General features: G+C 25.8%; 8 protein-coding genes across 8 annotated transcripts; 4 read left to right on the top strand and 4 right to left on the bottom strand.

Moving 5' to 3' along the window:
* Positions 1 to 1,169: 1,169 nt before the first annotated feature.
* On the top strand, positions 1,170 to 5,690 carry Phum_PHUM228680 (uncharacterized protein; the record flags this gene model as incomplete). Its single annotated transcript, XM_002425904.1, has 14 exons — positions 1,170 to 1,215; positions 1,331 to 1,604; positions 1,678 to 1,855; positions 1,937 to 2,141; positions 2,246 to 2,528; positions 2,615 to 2,989; positions 3,059 to 3,251; positions 3,325 to 3,463; positions 3,575 to 3,809; positions 3,898 to 4,069; positions 4,168 to 4,545; positions 4,615 to 4,969; positions 5,044 to 5,310; positions 5,431 to 5,690. The coding sequence occupies 14 exons, from the start codon at positions 1,170 to 1,172 to the stop codon at positions 5,688 to 5,690; spliced, it is 3,360 nt and encodes a 1,119-aa protein (XP_002425949.1).
* A 276-nt stretch (positions 5,691 to 5,966) lies between these two features.
* On the top strand, positions 5,967 to 7,449 carry Phum_PHUM228670 (uncharacterized protein; the record flags this gene model as incomplete). Its single annotated transcript, XM_002425903.1, has 4 exons — positions 5,967 to 6,254; positions 6,336 to 6,464; positions 6,542 to 7,178; positions 7,277 to 7,449. The coding sequence occupies 4 exons, from the start codon at positions 5,967 to 5,969 to the stop codon at positions 7,447 to 7,449; spliced, it is 1,227 nt and encodes a 408-aa protein (XP_002425948.1).
* Positions 7,450 to 8,816: 1,367 nt separating this feature from the next.
* Phum_PHUM228660 (paramyosin, putative) lies at positions 8,817 to 12,080 on the bottom strand (the record flags this gene model as incomplete). Its single annotated transcript, XM_002425902.1, has 12 exons — positions 8,817 to 8,994; positions 9,112 to 9,403; positions 9,481 to 9,639; positions 9,722 to 9,950; positions 10,075 to 10,209; positions 10,327 to 10,464; positions 10,606 to 10,810; positions 10,896 to 11,034; positions 11,120 to 11,278; positions 11,473 to 11,521; positions 11,649 to 11,671; positions 12,023 to 12,080. 12 exons carry the CDS (start codon positions 12,078 to 12,080, stop codon positions 8,817 to 8,819), a joined length of 1,764 nt encoding a protein of 587 aa, XP_002425947.1.
* A 111-nt stretch (positions 12,081 to 12,191) lies between these two features.
* Phum_PHUM228650 (uncharacterized protein) lies at positions 12,192 to 13,102 on the bottom strand (the record flags this gene model as incomplete). Its single annotated transcript, XM_002425901.1, has 5 exons — positions 12,192 to 12,238; positions 12,438 to 12,590; positions 12,889 to 12,965; positions 13,000 to 13,024; positions 13,066 to 13,102. The coding sequence occupies 5 exons, from the start codon at positions 13,100 to 13,102 to the stop codon at positions 12,192 to 12,194; spliced, it is 339 nt and encodes a 112-aa protein (XP_002425946.1).
* Positions 13,103 to 13,310: 208 nt separating this feature from the next.
* On the bottom strand, positions 13,311 to 14,130 carry Phum_PHUM228640 (uncharacterized protein; the record flags this gene model as incomplete). The annotated part of the gene is made up of 3 exons (XM_002425900.1): positions 13,311 to 13,539; positions 13,624 to 13,805; positions 14,086 to 14,130. 3 exons carry the CDS (start codon positions 14,128 to 14,130, stop codon positions 13,311 to 13,313), a joined length of 456 nt encoding a protein of 151 aa, XP_002425945.1.
* A 502-nt stretch (positions 14,131 to 14,632) lies between these two features.
* Positions 14,633 to 15,078, top strand: Phum_PHUM228630 (mitochondrial 50S ribosomal protein L35; the record flags this gene model as incomplete). Its single annotated transcript, XM_002425899.1, has 2 exons — positions 14,633 to 14,724; positions 14,826 to 15,078. 2 exons carry the CDS (start codon positions 14,633 to 14,635, stop codon positions 15,076 to 15,078), a joined length of 345 nt encoding a protein of 114 aa, XP_002425944.1.
* Positions 15,079 to 15,153: 75 nt separating this feature from the next.
* On the bottom strand, positions 15,154 to 18,847 carry Phum_PHUM228620 (protein C11orf2, putative; the record flags this gene model as incomplete). Its single annotated transcript, XM_002425898.1, has 13 exons — positions 15,154 to 15,262; positions 15,335 to 15,447; positions 15,540 to 15,711; positions 15,849 to 16,033; positions 16,118 to 16,267; positions 16,399 to 16,614; positions 16,735 to 16,960; positions 17,031 to 17,231; positions 17,448 to 17,704; positions 17,782 to 17,922; positions 18,003 to 18,224; positions 18,538 to 18,672; positions 18,767 to 18,847. The coding sequence occupies 13 exons, from the start codon at positions 18,845 to 18,847 to the stop codon at positions 15,154 to 15,156; spliced, it is 2,208 nt and encodes a 735-aa protein (XP_002425943.1).
* Positions 18,848 to 20,346: 1,499 nt separating this feature from the next.
* Positions 20,347 to 21,798, top strand: Phum_PHUM228610 (uncharacterized protein; the record flags this gene model as incomplete). Its single annotated transcript, XM_002425897.1, has 4 exons — positions 20,347 to 20,615; positions 20,805 to 21,118; positions 21,367 to 21,534; positions 21,692 to 21,798. The coding sequence occupies 4 exons, from the start codon at positions 20,347 to 20,349 to the stop codon at positions 21,796 to 21,798; spliced, it is 858 nt and encodes a 285-aa protein (XP_002425942.1).
* Between the last annotated feature and the right edge of the window lie 529 nt (positions 21,799 to 22,327).

The following is a 22,327-nucleotide window of genomic DNA, read 5'->3' as shown; positions in this document are numbered from 1 at the left end:
AATAAATTTCTTGGGCACAAATTTAAATAAGGGTCGGTTTCAGCTTATTACAAATTAATTGAAATATTTTTTTTTTTTACAGCAAATATAACACAATGCTGTAGACATTCATATAAAATATTATAATATGTACTATTTTGTTTTATACAGTATCTTACATTTATGTCTCTCTAAAAAAAGCAAAAACTATAATAAATACATTTAGGTTTTATAGTAAAACAAAAAATCTTTTTAATTAATAACAAATGATTCATTCAACAGTAGAACTTTTAAATTTTACATTGTTTTAAGTTTATTTTTTCACTCATTTTTGTTAATTGTCTTTGAATGTTTTCTGTCTAATTAGTTCTTTTAAAGTAGAAGTCTAGGAAATTGTGAATTAAGGTAGACCAATCTTCAGTAACAATTTGATCAACACAATTTAACTTAGTACGGCGCTGGCAGGTCTAAAAATTTTCATCTGATGTTCTATAAAAGTTAAGAAGGGAAGGAAAAATATTTTATTTTGAAGCTCCTTATATAGGGCCAAGATATTTTTAATATTAGTCATTTTACTGTTTTTTTTTTTAAACCATAGTATCAATAAGCTCGTCGTGATTAGTGACGCAGCTTATTTAAGCTCTCATGTTTTAATTATATAACTCAATGATTTTTTTAAAAATAAAAACTATTACTTACAATACCTAATAAATTATTTATGATCACCACATCCACAAAAAGTTGAATAATATAAGGTTTTTAATATTTCAAGACCTTATTTTAATTATTATGTTAATATTAAATTTATTACTTACCAAAATTTTTTAAAAAAATTCATCTCTTATGGCTCCTGTTTGTTTTATTCCTTAAAACTTTCTCCTGTAAAATAATAATACGAAATTAAGCAAATCTAAATAAAGTATTATAATTATTAATAATGAAAGAAAAAACTAAATTCACAAAAATTATACTGAATGTTTTTTTTTTAAATAATAAAAAACAAAATTTAATTGTAAACATACCATCTTGAATAAAAAAAAAAACTTTCAAGTTAAAAACGCTTATTTGTGACGTCATGAGTAATGACGTAATTGGTAGAACCTCATACTCCAGTTGTCCTCAATTAAGGTATCTATTAGCCATAATGTCTGCTACATATTGTACTCTTGAAAATAAATTTTATTGCAATTATGTTACAAAAAACGTTATATTTTCTCATTATTCCTTTATTTTTAGGTAAGATTTTTAATATTTTTTTAATACAAGAAATAACTAAACAAGTGACTTAAGTTTATTAGCAAGTGATGGAAGTTAAAAGTCAATTTTTAAAAATTATATATCTATAAAATAGTCATAATCTACAATGTTACAGAATTTAACATTTGCTTTGGCCTTCATTTGACTTCATTGATATCTCAGAATGGAATTCACGGAGAAATAACATTTTATCAAGATCCTTTTAGCGATGGTAAAATAATAGGAAAATCTATTTATGTCACTGTTAATCTATTTCACAAACACATTCTGGCAGAAAATGAAACATGGACTTGGTATATAGCTGAATATCCAGTTGATTATTCTTTGGAAGTTAAAAGCAGATGTGACAGAAGTGCAATTGGAGATCTGTAAGTGCAAAAAAAACTTTTTTTTTATAAATTAGTATTGAATATAGGTTTTTTCAAAACAAATTTTTTATAGTAAAATTGACTTGGGTAATTTATTTGGGCCTATTACATTTTTTGTGGAGTTAAACCAAACATATTTTGAATTCGAAACTGGAAATGAAACTTTTTCATTAGTTGGGGAAAATGGTATTTGGGGTCATTCATTAGTTTTATTAAGCCCATCAGGTTTGAAAGCCTGTGGTACCATATCTGTGAGTTTTCATTAGAAATATTTTTTTTCAGTTTATTCATCACGAAAATATAATAATAATTTTTTTTTTTCGTAAACCCAGGTTACAGATGAATATGAGGAAAGAGTAGCTGAAGCAAAATTTCACTTTCCTGTATCTGGTTCCATTTACTTTCGATGGGCTGGAAGTTATAAACATAATGTTTCAGATAATGTTATATTCAGCAATTTAATACATGTGACCAATCACACAACTTCAAAACATGGATGGAAAATATTTGTTACAGATATTTTAGATTCTGAAGCTGGTAATTCGCTTTTTACTTAAAAAAAAAAAATGTAAACTCATTCTGACATTGTTATGTATTACATGAGCTCTGGGTACTATAGTATTTTTTTTTTTTAGATAAAGCGCGTGAAAAATGTGATTTTTTGCAAATTGTCTTAAATCTTGACGAATCAAATACAGCAATCGGCGATCTTACATCTAGACTAGGAGAAGTTACAGTGGTGGACATCAAAGAGCAATTTTCTAAAACTTCAAAATCCATTTTTAGAGATCAAGAATTGTCATCTCTTCCAGCAGATTTAATTGGTGGAAGTAGAAGTTTATACCTTGTTCTTTTTGATGATCGTCACAAGGATAGTTTTCTTGCATGTTCCAAAATTCGCTATCACAAGCCTGTAATTGTAAAGTTAGCTTTATATTTTTTGTTTCATTATTCTAAAAAAATATTTTCCAATTGTAAATTTCTTCATTACAAAAATTTATTTTTTACAGGGCTTTAATTCAATCAAAAGGTATTGAGGGAACTGTAACAATATCTCAAAGAACAAAATTGGATCCTACTTGGTTGTTTTTCAATATTTCTTCCCTTTCAAATAAAAATATATTCTTCAGTGGTTATCAGATTAATGAATATCCAGTAGATTTATCTGATAAATCATCTGCCAATGATTGCTCACAAACAGGAAATCTTTTTAATCCTACTTCTGCAGATAAAGTAGATGGTTCTCTAGATGTTTACGCTATCGGTGATCTAAGTGGCAAACATGGAAGTCTGGATAAATTCGGCTCAGTTATTTCAAAATGGGATATTAATTTACCCCTTTTTGGACGTAATAGTATTGTTCATCGATCATTAGTACTGTACAGGTAACTTTTATAAAATTTTTTTATTGGTCAAAATTTTACAATTTTATTTACACTTTTAAAAAATTTTAGAAATGTTGAAAATGATACTTTGGCATGGGTGTGTGCGAACTTAATGAAATACACATCTGGTGGAAATAATGCAATAGCTGTACCTATGTCTTCAGCTTCTGTAATATTTAGATATCCCATAGTGGGTTCAATAATTTTTCGTCAACCCAAAAATCAACCGTGGACAGACACTACAATCATCGTGGAATACTTGGTATTAATAATAATAATAATTTTTAAAACGTACTTTTAAATTACATCGTTTTAAATTTATAATTACCCTACAGATACACGCGGATGGAATTAATGTGAATGACACGTTCGAACATAGATGGAGTGTTAATGATCATCCTCCTGGAAAAGACTTTTATAACTGGACTAAAAGGTGTTTAAGTTCTGGCGAAATATTTAATCCTTACAAAGTTGGTAAATTGTGATTATCAAATTAAAATTATTTTACACTTCATTCTTTTTTTTTTTTTTTTTAAAATATTTTTAATGTTAATGTTTTATAGATTCCTTTATCGTTAAATAAAGAAGAGTCTTCGTGTTCACCTAATAATTTATTTGCTTGTCGCTTGGGAGATATGTCTGGAAAACAAGGGTTTTTTAACATAGCTGGAGGAAAGAAAACATCGAAAAAAATATCCCGCAAAGTTTTTACTGATGTAAACCTTCCTTTGGGTGGAAGTAGTAGCATAATCGGACGATCATTAGTTATTTATGATGACCACGGTCCTGTAGCCAGGGGAGATAGATTAGCTTGTTCAAAGTAATTTAATAAGTTAAAAGTGAAAAAACTATTTATAAAAATAGTTATTTAATTTTCATTATAAAAAATTATTTTTTTATAATTTTAGAATTATACCAATATACAGAAGGAAAGCTGTGGTTAAGTCTTGGCACGGTAATGGGGAACCTTCGCCGGTGTCAGGAAAATTTGAATTTCTTCAACAAACAAAATATGACATCACTAACATTGATGTTTCAGTCGAGGGATTGGTATCGGCAAAGGGTTATCATATACACATAGTAAGCATTTTAAAAACTTTTTCACACAATTTGACCACAAAACAATACTGGTTTTATTTTTAAAAGCTCTAAATTCAAGTTCAAATTTATTTTCACAGGCACCAGTTCAAGAGGAACTTGAATTTCCTTGTGAAGGTTCAACTGTGTACGGGCACTTTAATCCACGTCTAGTAAATCCAAACGCATCTCCAAAGCATGGGACTCCAGATGAATATGAAGTTGGTGATTTAAGTGGTAAATTTGAAAGTTTTGAAAATAAAACCACTGTAATAGCACATTACAATGATTCATCCATGACACTGTTTGGCTCTGAGAGTATTTTGGGAAGAAGTATTGTTATACACAAGGAATTAAAAAATAGAAGATGGGTCTGCGCATCTATTGAAAGGGGATATTCGCCTTCTGAAGCTAGGGAATTAAGAGCCATAGCTTCGTTTCATCATCCTAATGGATTTGCTTACGGCTACATTCGAATAGTGGGTTTATTGCGTTATTTTTCGTTAGAAAATGTTATATATTTAGTAATTTCAAAACTTAATTTTTAGACCCAACTTATATATAAAGATGGAGCCAAAAGTGATTCTGTAATCGAAGTAAATTTGCGTCATCCTGGAAAACAAGATAAAAATTATACGATAAATCATAATTGGGCTATTTATGTGAATCCCGTAAGTGTAGACGCATCCGTCAAGGTTTTAAATACCCGTTGTACAGCAGGAGGATATGTTTGGAATCCTTATTTTACTCAACTAGCCGATCCACTTAACGAAGAACTTTATAAAAAAGAATGCGGACCAGATAATCCCTTTAGATGTTATTTGGGTGATATTTCGGCGCGTTTGGGCACGATTAACCTCGGAGGGAAAAGACAAATCTTTTCAGATTTAAACGTTCCATTAGGTAAGAATAATTAAGAGTTAAGTGAAATTATTCGAAATAATGTAAATTTTAAATTTAATGATTATTTTTTAAAGAGGGAGACATATCTGTTATGGGGAGATCTATAGTTATTTTCACACCGAATCGAGGAGGTGATCGTTTTGCGTGTGCCAATATCGAACCGGATAAGGATATTATTAAATACGTAAATATACGGAAAACACCAAGATTTGTGGCAGCTGCATTTTTGGACGAAGTTCGAGAAATAATGGGAGTTCCAGAGTGGTTTGTAACCATTGATGCTAGAAAAACCAAACTTTTATATAATGGAAATTGTATTCAGTTTTTAATGCATTTTAAAGGTAACGCACAAATTAGGAAAAATTTAAGTTACTCCATTTTCTTAAGATTTTTTCAATATTAATTTGCTTGTAAAAATTAATTTACATTCACATTAAAATCCATGTTTATAATTTTTGTAGGACCAGCAGCAAATAAATTAGAAAAAGATTTTAGTATATTGATGGCCAATGGTAAATTATATTCTCCGAGCCTCTACATTCCCGGATATAATCCCAGCTCAACTAGAAAAACCACACTGACTCACGGACCTTGTGGATCAGAAGATCCTCAAGAAAAAAAACTTAAAAACAAATATTTTTCTAAAAATTATGGTGAAAAAATTTATTTTAATTCTTTTTGTTTATACGGCACTTTATTTTTTTTATTTTACTTTAAATAAATATAAGTAGTTTTTATTTTTTATTAATATATATAATTAATAATTTAATTCTCTTGATATCGTTATATTATTTTTATAAACCATTCAGACTGACATAAATTAATTATCCTTGTGTTGAATTAACTATAGTAAAATTGATTCTATAAAATTAAGTGTACATTTTATTTTTACCAATAGAAATACGTTATATATTTTCACGTACAAATAAACGGTCAGTAAGTTATTACAGGGTGCCAACTATTGAAAAAAAAAACTTGTGGTAAACTTCAAATAATAATGGAAGAACAATATGTAACTGAAATTCCTAGTAGCTTAAAGCAATTGGCTCGTCTCGTTGTCAGAGGGTTTTATAATATAGAAGATGCGTTAATTGTTGATATGTTGGTTCGTAATCCTTGTATGAAAGAAGATGACATATGTGAACTCTTGAAATTTGAAAGAAAAATGCTTCGATCTAAAATTGCTACTTTGAAGAATGATAAATTTATACAAGTACGACTTAAAATGGAAACAGGGTTCGATGGAAAGGCGCAAAAAGTTAATTATTATTTCATTAATTATAAGGTTAATAATCTCCCTTAATCTCTATAAATTAAATATTGAATTCTAATGTAGTTTTATCTTAATTTAAAATCGCTTTTTTAGACTTTCGTTAATGTAGTAAAATATAAACTAGATCTCATGCGTAAAAGAATGGAAACTGAAGAAAGAGATGCTACTAGCAGAGCAAGTTTTAAATGTCCTAACTGTTTAAAAACATTTACGGATTTAGAGGTAATTGTATACAATATATTTACTTGTAATTTTTATTATTATTTTTAATCATCTGAAAATTTGTACTTCACAATTAGGCAGATCAGCTATATGACATGTTCACTCAACAATTCTTGTGCACCCATTGTAAACAAGAAGTAGAAGAAGATCAATCTGCTTTGCCGAAAAAAGATTCTAGGTTATTACTTGCCAAATTTAATGAACAATTAGAACCTCTATTTGTATTACTTAGACAGGTTGAAGGTATAAAGTTAGCACCAGAACTTTTAGAACCTGAGCCTGTGGATATAAGTTCTATTAAAGGAAGTGACAAAAAATCTAATCAAATCTCAAAAAGTGGTAATGAACAATGGTCTGGAGAATTAACTCGAAACCAGGGTTTCAAAGTTGAAGAAGCTCATGTGGATATAACAATCGGTGAAGATCCATTGCATAATCAAACATCCAGAAAGGAAAGGCCAGTATGGATGACTCAGAGTACAATAATAAATCAAGATATAATAGAGAATAAACCTGATTTACATATAAGTGACTTACCTGCTGTTGAAACAAACGAAAAACCAATTAATAAGACTGGAGAAGATATAATGTCTGTTTTACTGCAACATGAGAAAAAAGAGCAAAGTAAAGCAGATGCAGTTAGAGCAATTAAGAAAAATGATTCGAGTGATTCTAGTGATGATGAACCAGCAGCTTTTAATTCTGTAAATAAAGGTAAGATTTAATCCCTTGTCAATAATGTTAGCTTTTATTAGTCAAATTAGTTTTTTATTTTGTTTATTAATACAATTTCCAATCAAATTTTATTTTAGATGTTGATGCAATGTCTTCAGATGATGAAGATAATGCTCCTGTTGTAATGGTAGGAGGTAAACCAATTCCAGTAACCCAAGTAGATGATAGAATAATATCTCAAATGACTCCATCGGAAAAAGAAGCATATATTCAAACTTACCAGGAATGCTATTCTAATTTATATGATTAATTGTAAGAAAAAAAAGCAAAACTTTATAATTTATTTAAAGTTAAAAATAATTGTAAGGTATTGTTTTTAATATATGTAAATATTTCTTTTAAATTAATTTTGAATTTTTCTTTTTTTTTTTTTATAAATACTCAAAAATTTTAATTTTAATTTTATGTTTATAATTAAATAAAATTTGATTAGAATTTTTTTATTTGTTAGTAAATTATTTGTCCTCATTGTAACAAGTTTTTTTTGTTTTAAAAGTGAAGAATAAAAATAATCATAAACCAAATTTAATTTGCCATATTATAGAACGCAATTTTTAAAAAAAATGAACAAATTGTTCTTGATTAATTTTTCCGTTTTTTTTATTATGTATTTCCGGTTTGTGTGGTTACCGTAAAATTTAATTCGTTTCTCATTTCGTCCTAATTCACGCAAAAAATTATTCATTTTGTTTTTAATGAGTAAATATGTTCAGAAAATACTTTGACTAGTTTTTTTTTGGAGAGGAATAAATAATTTATCATATCTAAACGTGTTTTTTTTTTCAAAGATTTTATAAAGGTTACAATGCAGTATATTACAAATTTTACAGGAACTCATTATAAATTTATTTATTTTTTTTTTACTTTTTTTTCCATAAATTAAACTTTGCTGACGTCAAGTTTAATAAAAGCCTACATAAGCATTTTTTTAATTCAAGCTGGTATTAATTTTTTTTTGCATGTTGTTTAAAAATTGATTTAAAACGTTAAATTTTTTTTGTATATCACAAATCCAATTTAATTCATAAAATCCAAACTCCCTCTAATTTTTTTTTTTGAATTCATGTTTAATTTGTAATTTTAATAAAATATCTATTATAGTAAAATCTTTTTTATCATAAATATACAATAAATAAAATGAGTTGTAAGGAGATGTAAGGTAGATGTTAATCTGATTGATTCATTTTTTGTTTTTTTAAGCTACTTTACAAATGTGTATGAGAAAAAAAGAAATCATACAGAATAACAGATGATGACTATATAAGATTATTGATTGACCTTTTCTTTTTTTTTTTTTTTTTTTTTTTTTGTTTAATTGTCGCAAAAATTATTGAGTGAAGCCATTGCAAATTGAAGTTACAAATCATAACTAGATTTATGATACATTTCTACTGATAAAAGAATAAAAAAAACTAAATAAAAAAAAAGAAAAAAAAAGAAAAAAGTTTAAATAAGTTTCAAATACGAATCGACACCGTAATCCCATGGGCGAAAATACCAAAATATATGTAAATAAAAATAATAATAAGAATAACAGGGAATTTAATTCACATTATTTGCAAGACGTGTGATAATTTAAAGTGAAACATATATTTTCTTCGGTTATCATTTCTTAATTTATGTGTACTGTTGACCAGTAGCAGCTGCATATGCCATTAATGTATCAGCAGCTTGCTGCGTTTCGAGAAATATCCTAGTTTCATTTATCCATTCGCATGCCACCTGCCTGGGGGCACCCTTAAGTAAATTCATATATCTAAGAGCCATCCCAAAATCACCCCTATCTAACCAATATCTGATAAAATAAAATCAAAATTTTTCAATTAATAATCATTGATTTTAAAAAAAATTCAAAAAAATCCATAAAAATTTTCTGTTTTCAGTTATTATTCTAATAATTTTTAAAACTAACCTAGACCTGTCTAAAATGTCATACGTGTCAAGTTTACTAATGTCTACAGGTTGATCATCCAGTTCAGCAGAAGGGATTGGGTTCTCAGACCTAAAAAGCAAAAAACTTTGAAGATAACTCAAAAAATATCGAGGCAAGGAGGAACCACCGTCTGGCACAAGAGCGAGCTTTCGTGCCGTTCTCTCCACTTTTAAAAATCTTTCTCTTATCGCTATTTCCGGAAATACTCCTCTTTTACGTGCTTCTTCCGGTATGCTGTTTATAACCGCACCAACTAATGTATCTTCTTTTCCTTAACAAGAAACAATTTTTAATTTAATTTGAGCGTGAAAAAAAAAAAAAAATAAAAATAAAAAAATTCAATATTACCGGCAGCTTTTTGTATCGCAGCAATTTCTACATCCAAAGGTCTTAAACCTTTTGAGTAATGAACACCGGGAACTCCTACCCGTAAAGCTCTATAGAAAGACTGGCAAGCAGAAAATAAAACTTGAGCTTGAGTCGCCATTTTATCACTTGCCAAACGACCTTTTAACGAATTATTAAATACGGAAAAATTAATATAAAAATTATTAAAATGTTTCAGTCACCGTAGAATTCTATTACAAACTTGAGAGTGCAGCTTCAACTCCTTGCATTCGTCCCACCATTTCCGCAAGTTTAACTTTATATGCATTTTTCTCCATTTCTACTTTTTCATCGATCATTCTCTGACTTTTACGAGCCATTTCTATTTCTTTAGCCTCTATCGCATCGTGCAAATAATCTTCGGCCGCCTCTAATTGTCTCTTCATTTGAACTTTAATTGTTTTCTCTTGTTCTGCTTTTACATCAAGGATCTATATGTAAAATTAAGGTATTTTATCAAAACCTATTGAACCTACTGTTTTTTTTTTTTTTTTTTTAATATCATATTATCCATATTTATAACAAAAAAAAAAAAAAATAAAAATAAAAACTAACTTTTCTTTGAAGTTCTTGGAATAAATCCCGTTTTTCTTTTTCCACTTCTTGTTTCACTCTAGCCGTGAGTGCCTCTTCATTTAAACGTTCACCACTTTTTTGTAAGGCTTCTTTAATTCGCAATTCACCGATCGTCTGTAACAAAATATAATGAAAATGAATTTATAAAATGGAATGTTTTTGAATGAATCGCCATTTTGAATCACACAATAAATACATTTCCAGAATAAAATAAAAAATAATAATTCTTACTTCTAGTTTACTAATTTCTTTTTGATAATATACAATATGATGATAAACGTGTACTAAAAACAAATCAAGCTCCCCTGGTTTTAAATTAAATTTTTTTTCTTCAATTTTTAAAGATGGGAATAAAATTTCTAATTCATCCTAAAAAAAAATCCAATAAAAAATTATTTTACAGATTATGTTACCATTACTAAATTTAAAACTTATGAAATTGATATAAAGTTTCTTTAAAGATTTATTAAATCCTTTGAGTTTAATAGTTTTTCCTTCCCCCTCCCCAACCTGAAAATGCCTCCTTGCTTGTTCCACTTTTTGCCAATATTGTTCAGTCACACTTGAACGTTCTTTTTCCGCATTTAATTCTCTTCTAGATCTTTCAATATCTCTTAATACTTTAGCTATATTTCTTTTGGCTTGAACTTTTAATGAATCTGGTGCGCCAAAAGCAGGATCATCTAAAATCGATTGTAATTTGTTGATTTTCTCACTGTAATTAAAAATCAATTAATTATTATTAAATAAATTTTAGTGGAATGAAAAGAAAAAGACCAAATGCGTACTAATTAACTTACTTGGCTAATGCAGCCGCTCTTTCGGCTCCTTTTATCAAATTATCTTTTTCTTCGGTTTTTTTTTTTAGAGCACACCAAAAATCGTGATCAACCTTATCGATTTTAGTCTCCAAAAGTTTGTAAATTTGCTCAGCATAATCTGAAATTTAAAAAAAAAAAAAAAAACTTATTAATTTACCTCCATGATAATATTTATTTTTTTTACAAATTTAAATATTAATTACCTTTTGTAACGCAAACAGCACTATAATATGCTTTAACAGCTTCATTTGCAGCTTCTCCAATATGTTTTTCTAATTCGACAATATTTTTAGGATGAAATTCAGGCAAATTTTCTACCAATTCTTTCGTATCCTGGCTGGCTTTTCGAGACGTTTCTTCAACTGAAATTTAACCCAATGTTTAGTTTAAATAAATTAATTAACTATTTATTTATTTTTTAAATTATACTACTCGTTTTACATTTTTTTTTTACGAATAAATAACATTAATGTAACGTAATTAATTATCAGGATTAAAAATATAATTTATAAAATATATTTATTAAAATTAATTTAAATTTGAAATCCTTAACAACCATAATTAATTTTTCCTATTTTTATCCTTAGCATGTAATATATGAGAAACTAAATAAATTAATTTATTTTTATTTATTATTATTAATTTTTTTTTTTTTTTGCTTTTCTTTAAAAATATTTTTTTGTTTTTATTTTTTAAATCTTTATTATTTTATCTTTTTAGAAAAACAAAAACATAAATTTTAGTTAATTTAGCCCCTTATTGACTAAAAAAAAAAAAAAAAATTTTTTTTTTTAAGGTATATTTACATAAATATTATTATTATTAAACTTACCCTAGAAAAATAAAAGAAAAAACGAAAATGATAATAACGAAATTATTTTTATGATTTTTAATTTTTTTTTTAAAATTTATGGGAGGAATAAAAAAAAAAAAAAAAAAAAAAAATTAAATTTTATAAAGGCATTTTCACATAGAATTTTTCTTTTTTAAAAAAAAAAAAAAAAAAAGATAATGTTAGGTGTATAATGTATTTAATTTAGTAACAGCTTCATTTTATGAGGGGGGGGGCGCGTTCTTTTAATCGCAAAAACTTTTTCATTTCTTACAGACTTTTTTTTTCCCCTCTTCCAAAGCCTCTTCTGGAATTTTCGAATTAATATGCATTAGTTTCAAGCTTGAAAAATTTTAAATGTGTCAAATTCTGTTTTCATCTCAACAAAAACGACATATTAAAAAAAAAAAAAAAAAAACTTGAAAATAGACAAGTAACATTGTTTAATGTTTTAAACACACTTTTTTATTTTCAGGCTTGAAACTAAACTCTATAAAAAAATTTTAATTTGTTCTTTTGAACAAATTTTATCCGGTAGTTTTTTCTTTTACTTTTTTTTTTGTTTTTTAAATAAAAATAATGAATGAAAAAGAAGAAAACAGAAAGCGACAATAGGAAGTGAAAGATTTTTTATTAAGAATAAATAGTTAATAAGAAAGTATAATAATATAAAGGAAAATTAAACTTACTTGTGACAGGATCAGGTTTAGGTATTTCAGGAGAGGGAGGTTGAACAACTCTTATTTCATTGTATTTGGTTTCTGACTCAGGAAGGCATTTTCTTTTAGCTTTTTCTTTTTCAATATCATCATCCAAAAGAGGTTGAAAAGCCGACTTGGGAGCTATTTAAAAAAAAATTATTTTCTTTTTTTTTTTTTTGTTTCGTTCAATTAATAGGTTAAAACCAGTGGAAAAACAAAAACAATTTTACTTGGGAATAACTTTCTTTTTTTTTTATTATTATTATGTATTGTCTTAATAAAAATAATAATAAAAAAAGCAACTTCAAATTTTTTTGTTAAATGTACAAGCTTTTAATTTGTAAATATTGAATAAGTAAAGCATGAAGCATATTAGCTTGTTATTATTATTATTATTATTATTAAAAAAAAGCTTATTATTTAATTGAATTTTGCTTACCTTCATAGCTTTTATCGGTAGGTGGACAAGTTAGGCCTTTCTTTCTTTCTTTTGTGCCTTTGGATGAAAAATCAAACCTGAAAAAAAAAAATTGAATTTATTTCTAAAGACTTAAGATAAATAAAGTATTTTATATCTAAACATTTAAAATCTTAAATTATATTTTGTATTCGATACCGATTTTAATAATGTATTCATATATGCCTCTAAGCATTTTAAATGCTAAGACGAATTTTAATTTTAAATCATTGAATTCTGTTTAGAGATTTAATTATTATTTATTAATTACAATTTAAATTAATTTTGTTTTTAACTATATTTAAAAAAAAAATTTCATCTGTAATTATTTAGGTAATTCAAATTTAATCAATTTGGTTATTTTCGTTTAAAAACCTGAAAAAAAAAAAAAAAAAAGAAAAAACTTACCAGCTTAAAATATATTTAACAAATTTTTCCCAACTTTCAGCATATGTATAGTCTTCCTGTGTTGCAATTTTAATAAATTCATTAAAAAAAGGTGCATGTTCTTCTATATAGTTTCTAAATTCACAATCATATTTGGCATAAGCAACAACTGCTGCTGTACCAACTCCAATTAAAGCCAAAGTTGTAGCAAAGCCTCTCGATTTCTTTTTTGGTGGCGGCTCACAACTATCATGTCATAATGAATAAAAAAATTTAATTTTATATTTACAAAAATAATTACAAAAAAAAAAATAATTAACAGTAAATAACCTGGGTTGAGGCTCAGGACAAGGCCCTTTGGCCCTGAGATTAGGAGGCAAGGGATTACATGGATCAGTAGAATATTTACATCGGAATCCAAGTCGTTGAGTTTTTTGTTTAAGTAAACCACTTTTTCTATAAAAATTTGTGACTAGATATAACCGCGAAGGCCCACTCGATATATGTCTTTTCTAAAAATAAAAATAAATTAAAATACAAATTTATAATTGAAAATAATAAATATTATCGATAATCAAATCATTTTTAAAAATAATAAAAAATAAAATGAAATAAATTACTATATTTATTCAAATTAATAAATAAATTTAAAAAATGGCAGTCGAAAAAAAAAGAATAATAACGAAAACATTAACTACACATGAACCATAATTCATATATTTATTACGAGAATTTAAATAAAACAATGTATTGGTAAAAAAAAGTAAAACATTAAAACAAACAAATATTTACCCAAATGAAATTACAACTAGGAATTTTCGGAGCATTTGGTAACATTTTGCAGACACCACCAAAAAAACAACATAAAGATTTCTTTTGAAGAATTTCCTGAGGCCTGTAAATTTTGAAGTTGTACGCGGCCTCCAATATTTCAATTTTCAGCTGTCTATTGGTAACAAGTTTTTTAGTCAGGGAAATTTATTTTAATAAAATAAAAAAAATTTTTTTTTTATTCATCATTTTATTTTAATATATATAAATTGCAACATAAAATGTTTGCTGCAATTTTAAAAAGTATGTTTTAAAACAAACTATAAAAGTTTATTATTAATTTCTTAAAGAAACCATTAATAAAATAATTTTTTTTTTTAAAGGTTTTTCAAAGAATCTTCTACAGAGTTCTTTAAAATCTACATACAAGTTAAAAAATAATTCTGAATCTTTTTCATTTTTTAATAGTTATGCAAACTATAGAATTTCTAATTTTTCAACAATCACCAATAGAATTTTCAATAATCATGAATCTAATTTAACATTATTATCTAACAAAAAGGATTTAATGCAAACTAGAACATTAACAAAGTTTTCCTTTAAAAATGGAACTAGAAAAAGCGTTAAAAGTGTAGTAAATAGATTTTTTAGATTACATTGGTATGTAAAAATAGTTAAATAATACTCTTCATCTCTTTTTTTTGGTCTATCCTAAAACAAAGGTAAATTTTAATTAATTCAAAATGGAATTATTGCTTTAGGGGAATATGGATTCGAACTATAGCTGGAAGGCATAAAAAACTCTGGAAAAAATCAAATAGACGAAAAATCAAACTTCAACAACATGTATTTTGTAATAGACACAATAGCAAAATGCTAGATATAATGGTAACAAAATTTTGGAGGAAACCAAAATATTATATTGATGATCCTTATTCGTTCTATCATACACGTAATGAATATTCTCTCACACGAAGAAAACCATGGAGGCCAGAAAATTGTGATTATGAATGATGAGAATTAATATAGATTATAATATATATGTTATTTACTTTTGATTACTGAATTAAATTCTTATTAAAATTAATCTCAGCCTCTTTCGCATATTATTTCTACTACACTTGGTTCCATCAGAACAGGATCCAAACACCTGTGAACTGCACTGCTTAGAATTTCATCTAACAAAAAGTGCACCAAGCTAAAAATTTCAAAGTAATAATTTTTAAAAATCAAATTTAGAATGTTGAATTAACAATGTAATAATTCTTACTTTTCATCGGAAACAAATCGCCATAAATGTAATTGAAGGTAATGAATATCAACTTGAACTTGTTGTAAACCATATCTGCTAAAAGTTTTTAGACGAACACATTCTAACAAAGTCTAAAAAAACAGAAATAATTAAATAAAATGTATTATTTAGTATAAGGATTTATTTATCTTGATTTTGTAAAAGTTTAAATTAAACCTATTACTTTTAAACTTATTTTGATTATTCCTTGTAGAATAGATATTTTTGAAAATTCTACAGATGAAAATATTTCAATTTTTTCTGAAAACAACTTGTGAATATTAGCAACTAATCCTGTTTGACCTGGAGCATAAGATGACCAGTTTGAACGATATACTTGCTGTCGTGACAATTGACTTAAAAAAAATTTATTAAAATATAAATTTTAGACAAAGGTGAAAAATATTTTTTGCAATGCTTTATTTAATGGGTAGAACGTTGAAAGTATTTCAAATAAAAAAAAAAATTTTTGTCTAATGAAATTTTACCATACCTGTAAGCCAAAGTTTTTCTACTGGAATCCGAACTTTTTTCTGACCTTTGTCCTTCTTCGTATAAAAGTCCAACTTGCCCTTCCATTGCTGAAATATCTTCCAAAATCCTTTTCATAACAGCTCTTACAGTTCTCGGTTCAATAGTATGCAACCAATCTCTTGCTTCAACAGACTTTCTTAGCATCTGGTTATGAAAAATTCATAGAATTTTAAAAAAAAAAAAATAAGAAATACTCAAAATTATTATTATTTTTTTTTTTTAACTAACCTGTGAAACATTTAAACCTTGTGATCTAACATAACTATTGATTAAATTTTGAGCAGCATTTCTCATGTGAGAACACATTTCAGTTTCACTCGTTAATAATTCTGCACCTGGTTTCTCAGACATATTAAACCATTCATCGGTTAGTGACAACTAAAATTAAAATTACAATTTCCTGAAATTTATTTATATTCATTCCATAGTTAAATTTATTAAACTAAAATTTTTAATAGTTAACAATCAGATTCGAAATCCAAAGAAGATATAAATGACTTATTACTTACCAAATTATGAATCCAATACTGTTGAAAAACTAAACAGAATTTCGATAAAACAAGCAATAATGTTGAGGGAACTCCTTGATTATCACAGAAACTTTGTGCAGTTGCCATTAAATGATGCAAAAAACCTATAACAACTCCTTCTCTTATAGAATCCACGCAAAACACTTCTTGGAATTTACTATTTAAGCCAAATGTTAAATCCGGCTGTAAAAACACCTGAAAATTTAAAAAATTTTTTTATTTTTATTAATAAATGTTGTAATAATTTTAAACGTGTTCATTTTTTAATGTGGCAAAAAGTTTGATGTAAAAAATAAAAATGAAAATAAATCTTACCAATAAGTCTTGTAGTGCATTTTTTAATTTGTCTGTTGTTGTAGTAATAATACAATTTAATAATTCGGATAATTTTGAAGTATTCTCATTTTCATGAACTTCTACTTTAACAGATGCTAAATTATGACGCATGTTGGTCATGCTATCAGTGAAATGAGATTTTAAATTTTGAAGGTGAGTCTTGCATTGACGTCTACCGGCACGTATAATAATTTCAATTCCATTACTGAAATTTAAAAAAATAAAGTTAAAATTTGTGTAACTTTTAAATGAATTCACAATAAATCAAATCTTACTCGACAAAATCAGTTCCAACAATTAGCAAATTAACAGCTTGTAGCTTTCTATAAAACCTATCTAGTGCTCTAACCAATATAATTGTGTCTCCTTTATCTTGCTCTTTTTGTAAAACATCTTCAACGAAATCAAAATAAATTTCCATATTTCTACATACTAAATCTTTCAATTGTAATTTTGCAGTCTCCAAAAATTCTTCTCTGAAAAAAAATTTAAAATTTTTTGAATCATATATTAGACATATTAAAAAATAATTGTATTTTTTAAATGAATGACTAAATAAATAATACATTTTTTAAATAAACTAAAATTTTTTTTAATAGTAAACAACTTTTGTCCAGCTATACTCCTTAGGCATAAAAAAAGTTTTTTTTTTACTTATAAAAATAAAATACTCATTATATTTTATTACTTACGTATTATCATCAGCATAAAATTTGTTTAAAAATGTCTCAGTATAAAAATGTACAGCAGAACAAAGATCACTTAAAAACCCATTGCTTACGGAGTCTATAAACTCGATAACATCTTGAAATTGCATTAATTTAAGTTCTTTAATTTGATTTTTCAATTTTCTATCACAACATGAAATAAATTCACTACACAAAGCACTTCCTGGTTCTTGTAATTTTAGTAATAAACCAACTGTTTCTGTCAATTCATATGAATTAGCCTAGAATAATATAAAATGATGCAGATAAATAAAACTCTAACAATTACTTCAAGTGATAACATCAAAAATAATTATACATTGCTATTTTTAAATTTCTCATGTAATTTTTGTTTCAAACCATCCAAAATTATGTCTATATCAGCTTGAATCCCTTTGAAAGATGGCATGTGTCCATATTGCTGCAATACATTTTGAGCTTGCAAGTAATCCTCGATTGCCTGTTTAAAAACAAAATCTTATAAATATATAAAATATGAAACATTACCAATATATTATGAAATTATACAAATAACTACACCTGAACATAACAATCTTCTTCAATCAGCTTTTTAAGTTTATTCGGTAACTTTAATAAAAACTGAAGTCTTGTTAACAATGAATGAATTGATGATAATCTTGATATTTTGTTTCTGGAATGTTGTAAAGTTTTTGAAATTTGCTCAGTAAAGCAAGTAATCGAGTTCATGTTGTTAGCAAGTAAGTTCATTTCTGCTTCCATTTGCTTAAAATCAAGTTTCATCTAAAGTAAAAAAAAAAAAAAAAAAAAAAAAAAAATGTATTAACAACAATTTTTTAAATATGCATCAACAAAAAAAAAAAACTAACTTTTGTAACAGAAAATTATAAACAATTTAAAATTTAAATATTATTCAAGTAATCGTAAGTGAATATTTTTCCTTTTTAATAATTTAACAAAAAAAATTGGAAACTATTTGTATTACTATTAAAACTAAGATTTCAAACAATACAAATATTGAATCTGGAAGTGGAAAAAATATTAAATAGTAAAAATTAAAAAAATTTGAACAAAATAATGAAATAGAAATTTATACCTTGCGTACGGTATCGGTTGCAGAAATAAACTTATTGTAATTTTCATACACTAATGTTTGCATGTCAGAATGAAGAGAAGCTGTGTCCTTTACGATTTCATTTTCTAAATTCATTATTTGTTTTAATGAATATTCCTGAATAATAAGATAGAAACAGAAAAAAATACATGTTTAATCATACGTAAATAACAGTATGTGGTGATACGTTTATTAATTTTTTTTTTCATACCTTGAATGATTTTTGTAAAAAAATTTCAGAATCGAAATTAGGATCATTGATATCAAAAGAATACTTATTTGATTCGTACATGTTGCTTTTATAAACTTAATAATTCTACTTTTTTACAAAAATAACTTTTTTATTACTAAAAAATTGATATTTACAAATGTTATCAAATGTCTATTTGATTCTAAATACACGTCAGTTGTAAGACAGTGGCAGGATACGTCATTTCCTTAGATTAAATTAGTACGACTTTTCATTTCCTTTCAAAATTTGTGCTAAAATTAAAATTCCACTTTTACATTTTTAAATTTCTCAATAACACTTTCATTCAAATTTACAGATTAAATTATCAGAATTGAAAATATTTAAAATTTATAAAAAATAGTGTGAACGGGTTTGATAAACATTGCTTTACTTTTTTTTTTTTTTGTTATCATAATTTCTGTTATCAATACCTGTGTGTGATTATATTTATTTATTACATTTTGCATTGTGATTATAGCTTTATCATAGAAAATTTTTTTTTTTATTTAATATATAAAAATCAATTTAAAAATATCTGTTTCCGTCTAAAAAGAAAAATATTTTTTTGTTTAAAAAGTAAAATATGTAATTTTTATGCGTATAATAATAACATACGAAAATATTTCCTAATGACTTGTTCAATATTACTAAGAAATTTCAGTAATTAAATATTGAAATTTAGGTCATTTGTTATTGTAAAAAAAAAAAAAAAAACTTTACTGAAATAAAACCATACGTTACAGATAAAAAGGTTTTTTATTTTTTTTTTGAAATCAATAATATAAAATGATTTATTTTGGTTATTAAAAGTAAGTGCGTTATGCCTAATATATAAAAATTAGGCATTTTCAAATCTTAAATTATAATTTTTTTTTTGCTTTTCATTTAAGAAATTTTAATATAAAAATGATGCAAGTTTTGACTTCATTTCCAATTGAAATTCAAGAATTAATTTTATCAAATTTAACTGGACATTCTTTAGTTTCTGCATCGAAAGTTTGTAAATTATGGCACACCATATGTGAGTGGTAAGAAAGTATATAGTTAATAATTTTTTTCTGATTACATATATACAAATATTCCTTCAACAGTTTTTACTCCTTCTTAAAATCTTATAAATTCATTTTAATTATAATATAATTTTAAATTACCAATGATTATAGTTTATTATTTCTGTGCATACAAAATCACTTCTGAAATTGAATTATTTGATTTTACAAAAAGAATTTTTTGTTTTTAATTATTGACATTTTTATTTTAAAAGGATCGCAGAAGAAAGATTTTCAAAAATTATACCAAAAGAATGTATAACAGAAATAGAAAGTGAAAAAACATCAGATGATATTTGGTTGACAGCAATTGATAATTATTTTCTTCAATTGTATTTAGTAAATAAATGGTTAGATCATGAAAAAAATATCATACTTGAATTAAATGAAAATCATCATAATTGTTGCTGTTTTTTTGGTAAATTTTATTTTCATTTTTTAATAGAGTTTTTAATAAAATTTAAATTTATTTTATAAATTTTGGTTTTGCCTTTTTCAGGACCTTTTATTATGATCGGCTGCAAAACTGGGGAAATTGAAATATATCAAGCCGATCGAACAAGTATTCCTGTTTTTATAACAAAAGTGACAGAGAAACCGATATATCATATTGAAATCATGTCAAAAAAGAATATACTCTTGGCTAAAACAGGTAGAAATGATTTAGAATTTTTCTCCCTACCATATTTCTCAGGGAAATCTTGGGTTTACAATATGAAACACCTAAGGCCAATTTTAGAAAATTTTTCCAATGAATTTCTTTGTGAACAAAATTTCAGGTGAGTGAATTTATACATTCACCTATTCCCAAAAAAAAAAAAAAAAATAAATGCTCATCATCATCAATAATTACAATTAAATCAGGATTTTTATTTCCAAACTTTATTATGGGTATTCCTAATGTAATAAACAACCTAAATAAAATGTCTTAAAATAATTTAAAAATGATAAAAATACTTACATTTTAGTATCTACGATTCCAAGTTAGCCATCACCAATAAAGTTCAAGAAGTTTCTGTGTTTGAAGTATTAACAGTTGGGAGCAAAGATGTTAAATTGAAGTGCATAGCTAATTATATAATTGATGCAGCCATTGGATTTATTTCAATATGGACTGATGAAGTGATTATCCTTTTTAAATCTGGAGAAATTCTTCGATGGTGTTTGTCAACTGAAAATAGTAGTTTATCTGATAGATATCATGAAATACATTATGAAAACCCCGTATGGATTTTCCGTGGAATTATATTTTGCTCTACTTTCATTTCATCTCAACTGTTAGGTTAGATAGTAAAAAAAAAAAAAAAAAAACTTTGTTCTATTGAAATTATCAAACACACACACACACACACAATGTAATCAGTGAATTTCTTTCCAGCTTAAAGGAAATTAATAAAATGTAAAAAAAATTATTTTTAAAGATAAATTTAGTAATGTACTTGGAGAATATTAGTATTTTTAATTTTATACAACATGGCTACCGAAGAGATACAGGTATTGAAAGCCTAATAGTTATATTGTAATTTTTAGGCTACTGGCATATGAATAGAGGAGCAGATTATTGGCTTTTAGGAAAACCTACGACAGATTTAGTACGTTGCAGGGATTTAGGTACAACATTTGATGTTGATACTCATGCGGAAAATGTATTATGCGTTTGCCTACGTCAAAGACTTCTTGCATGTGGAACAAAAGATGGTACTAATCATTATTATGAGTTTAAAATGAATGAGTTAAAATTATAAAATATAAAACAAAAAATTTTTGTTTTTAGGAAGAATACTATTTTATTATTTATCTGATAAATTTTTTTCACATGACGAATTCAATTTAAATGGAAATCAATTTTTGACAGAAGAATTTAATAGAGAGCCGGATCTGATAATAAAAACTGAAGAAAGGCCATTAAAAAGAATATACATTCAGTTTTTAGACAACTGTATTAAAATTTACACTTGGTAAATATTTGCAAATATTAAAATTTTCTCTTTTATACTTAAATACCTTTGAAAAATATTATTATCAATTTCTTAAATTCTTATTATTATTTGTCTTTAATTTTATTGTCATGTTTTTCACAGTATGACAAAAATAAAAAGTCCAATGACTTGAGCTAAAATTGAATAATTTTTAATTGCAGGCCATACATGGTTAGTACTGGACCTGGTTCAAAAGGGTTTCTTCAGTGCATAGTTTTAAAAGAAAGTCAACTAATAAATAAAATTGTCAAAAATTAATTTTATAAAGTTCACTGAAAATAAATATTTTAATATTATCAACAATTTACTCGAGTAAATTAACCATAATTACCTTATGCACAATATCTTTTTAAATTTTATATTAAATACTCGCAATTAAATTATAATTGTTAAAATTATATTTTTTTTATTTTATTTCAAGTCTGTTTAATCTTTCATTTTATAGTTTTTAGGCTCCTCAGTGCTCCATGTAATTAAAAAGCGAGGTTTTCCAAAAATTTTCCAAATTTAAA

The sequence above is a fragment of the Pediculus humanus genome, genomic scaffold (assembly GCF_000006295.1).
Source record: "Pediculus humanus corporis 1103172107591 genomic scaffold, whole genome shotgun sequence".
Classification (NCBI taxonomy): Eukaryota; Metazoa; Arthropoda; class Insecta; order Psocodea; family Pediculidae; genus Pediculus; species Pediculus humanus.
The sequence above is the reverse complement of the archived record's forward strand: the minus strand, read 5'-3'. Positions and strand labels throughout refer to the sequence as shown.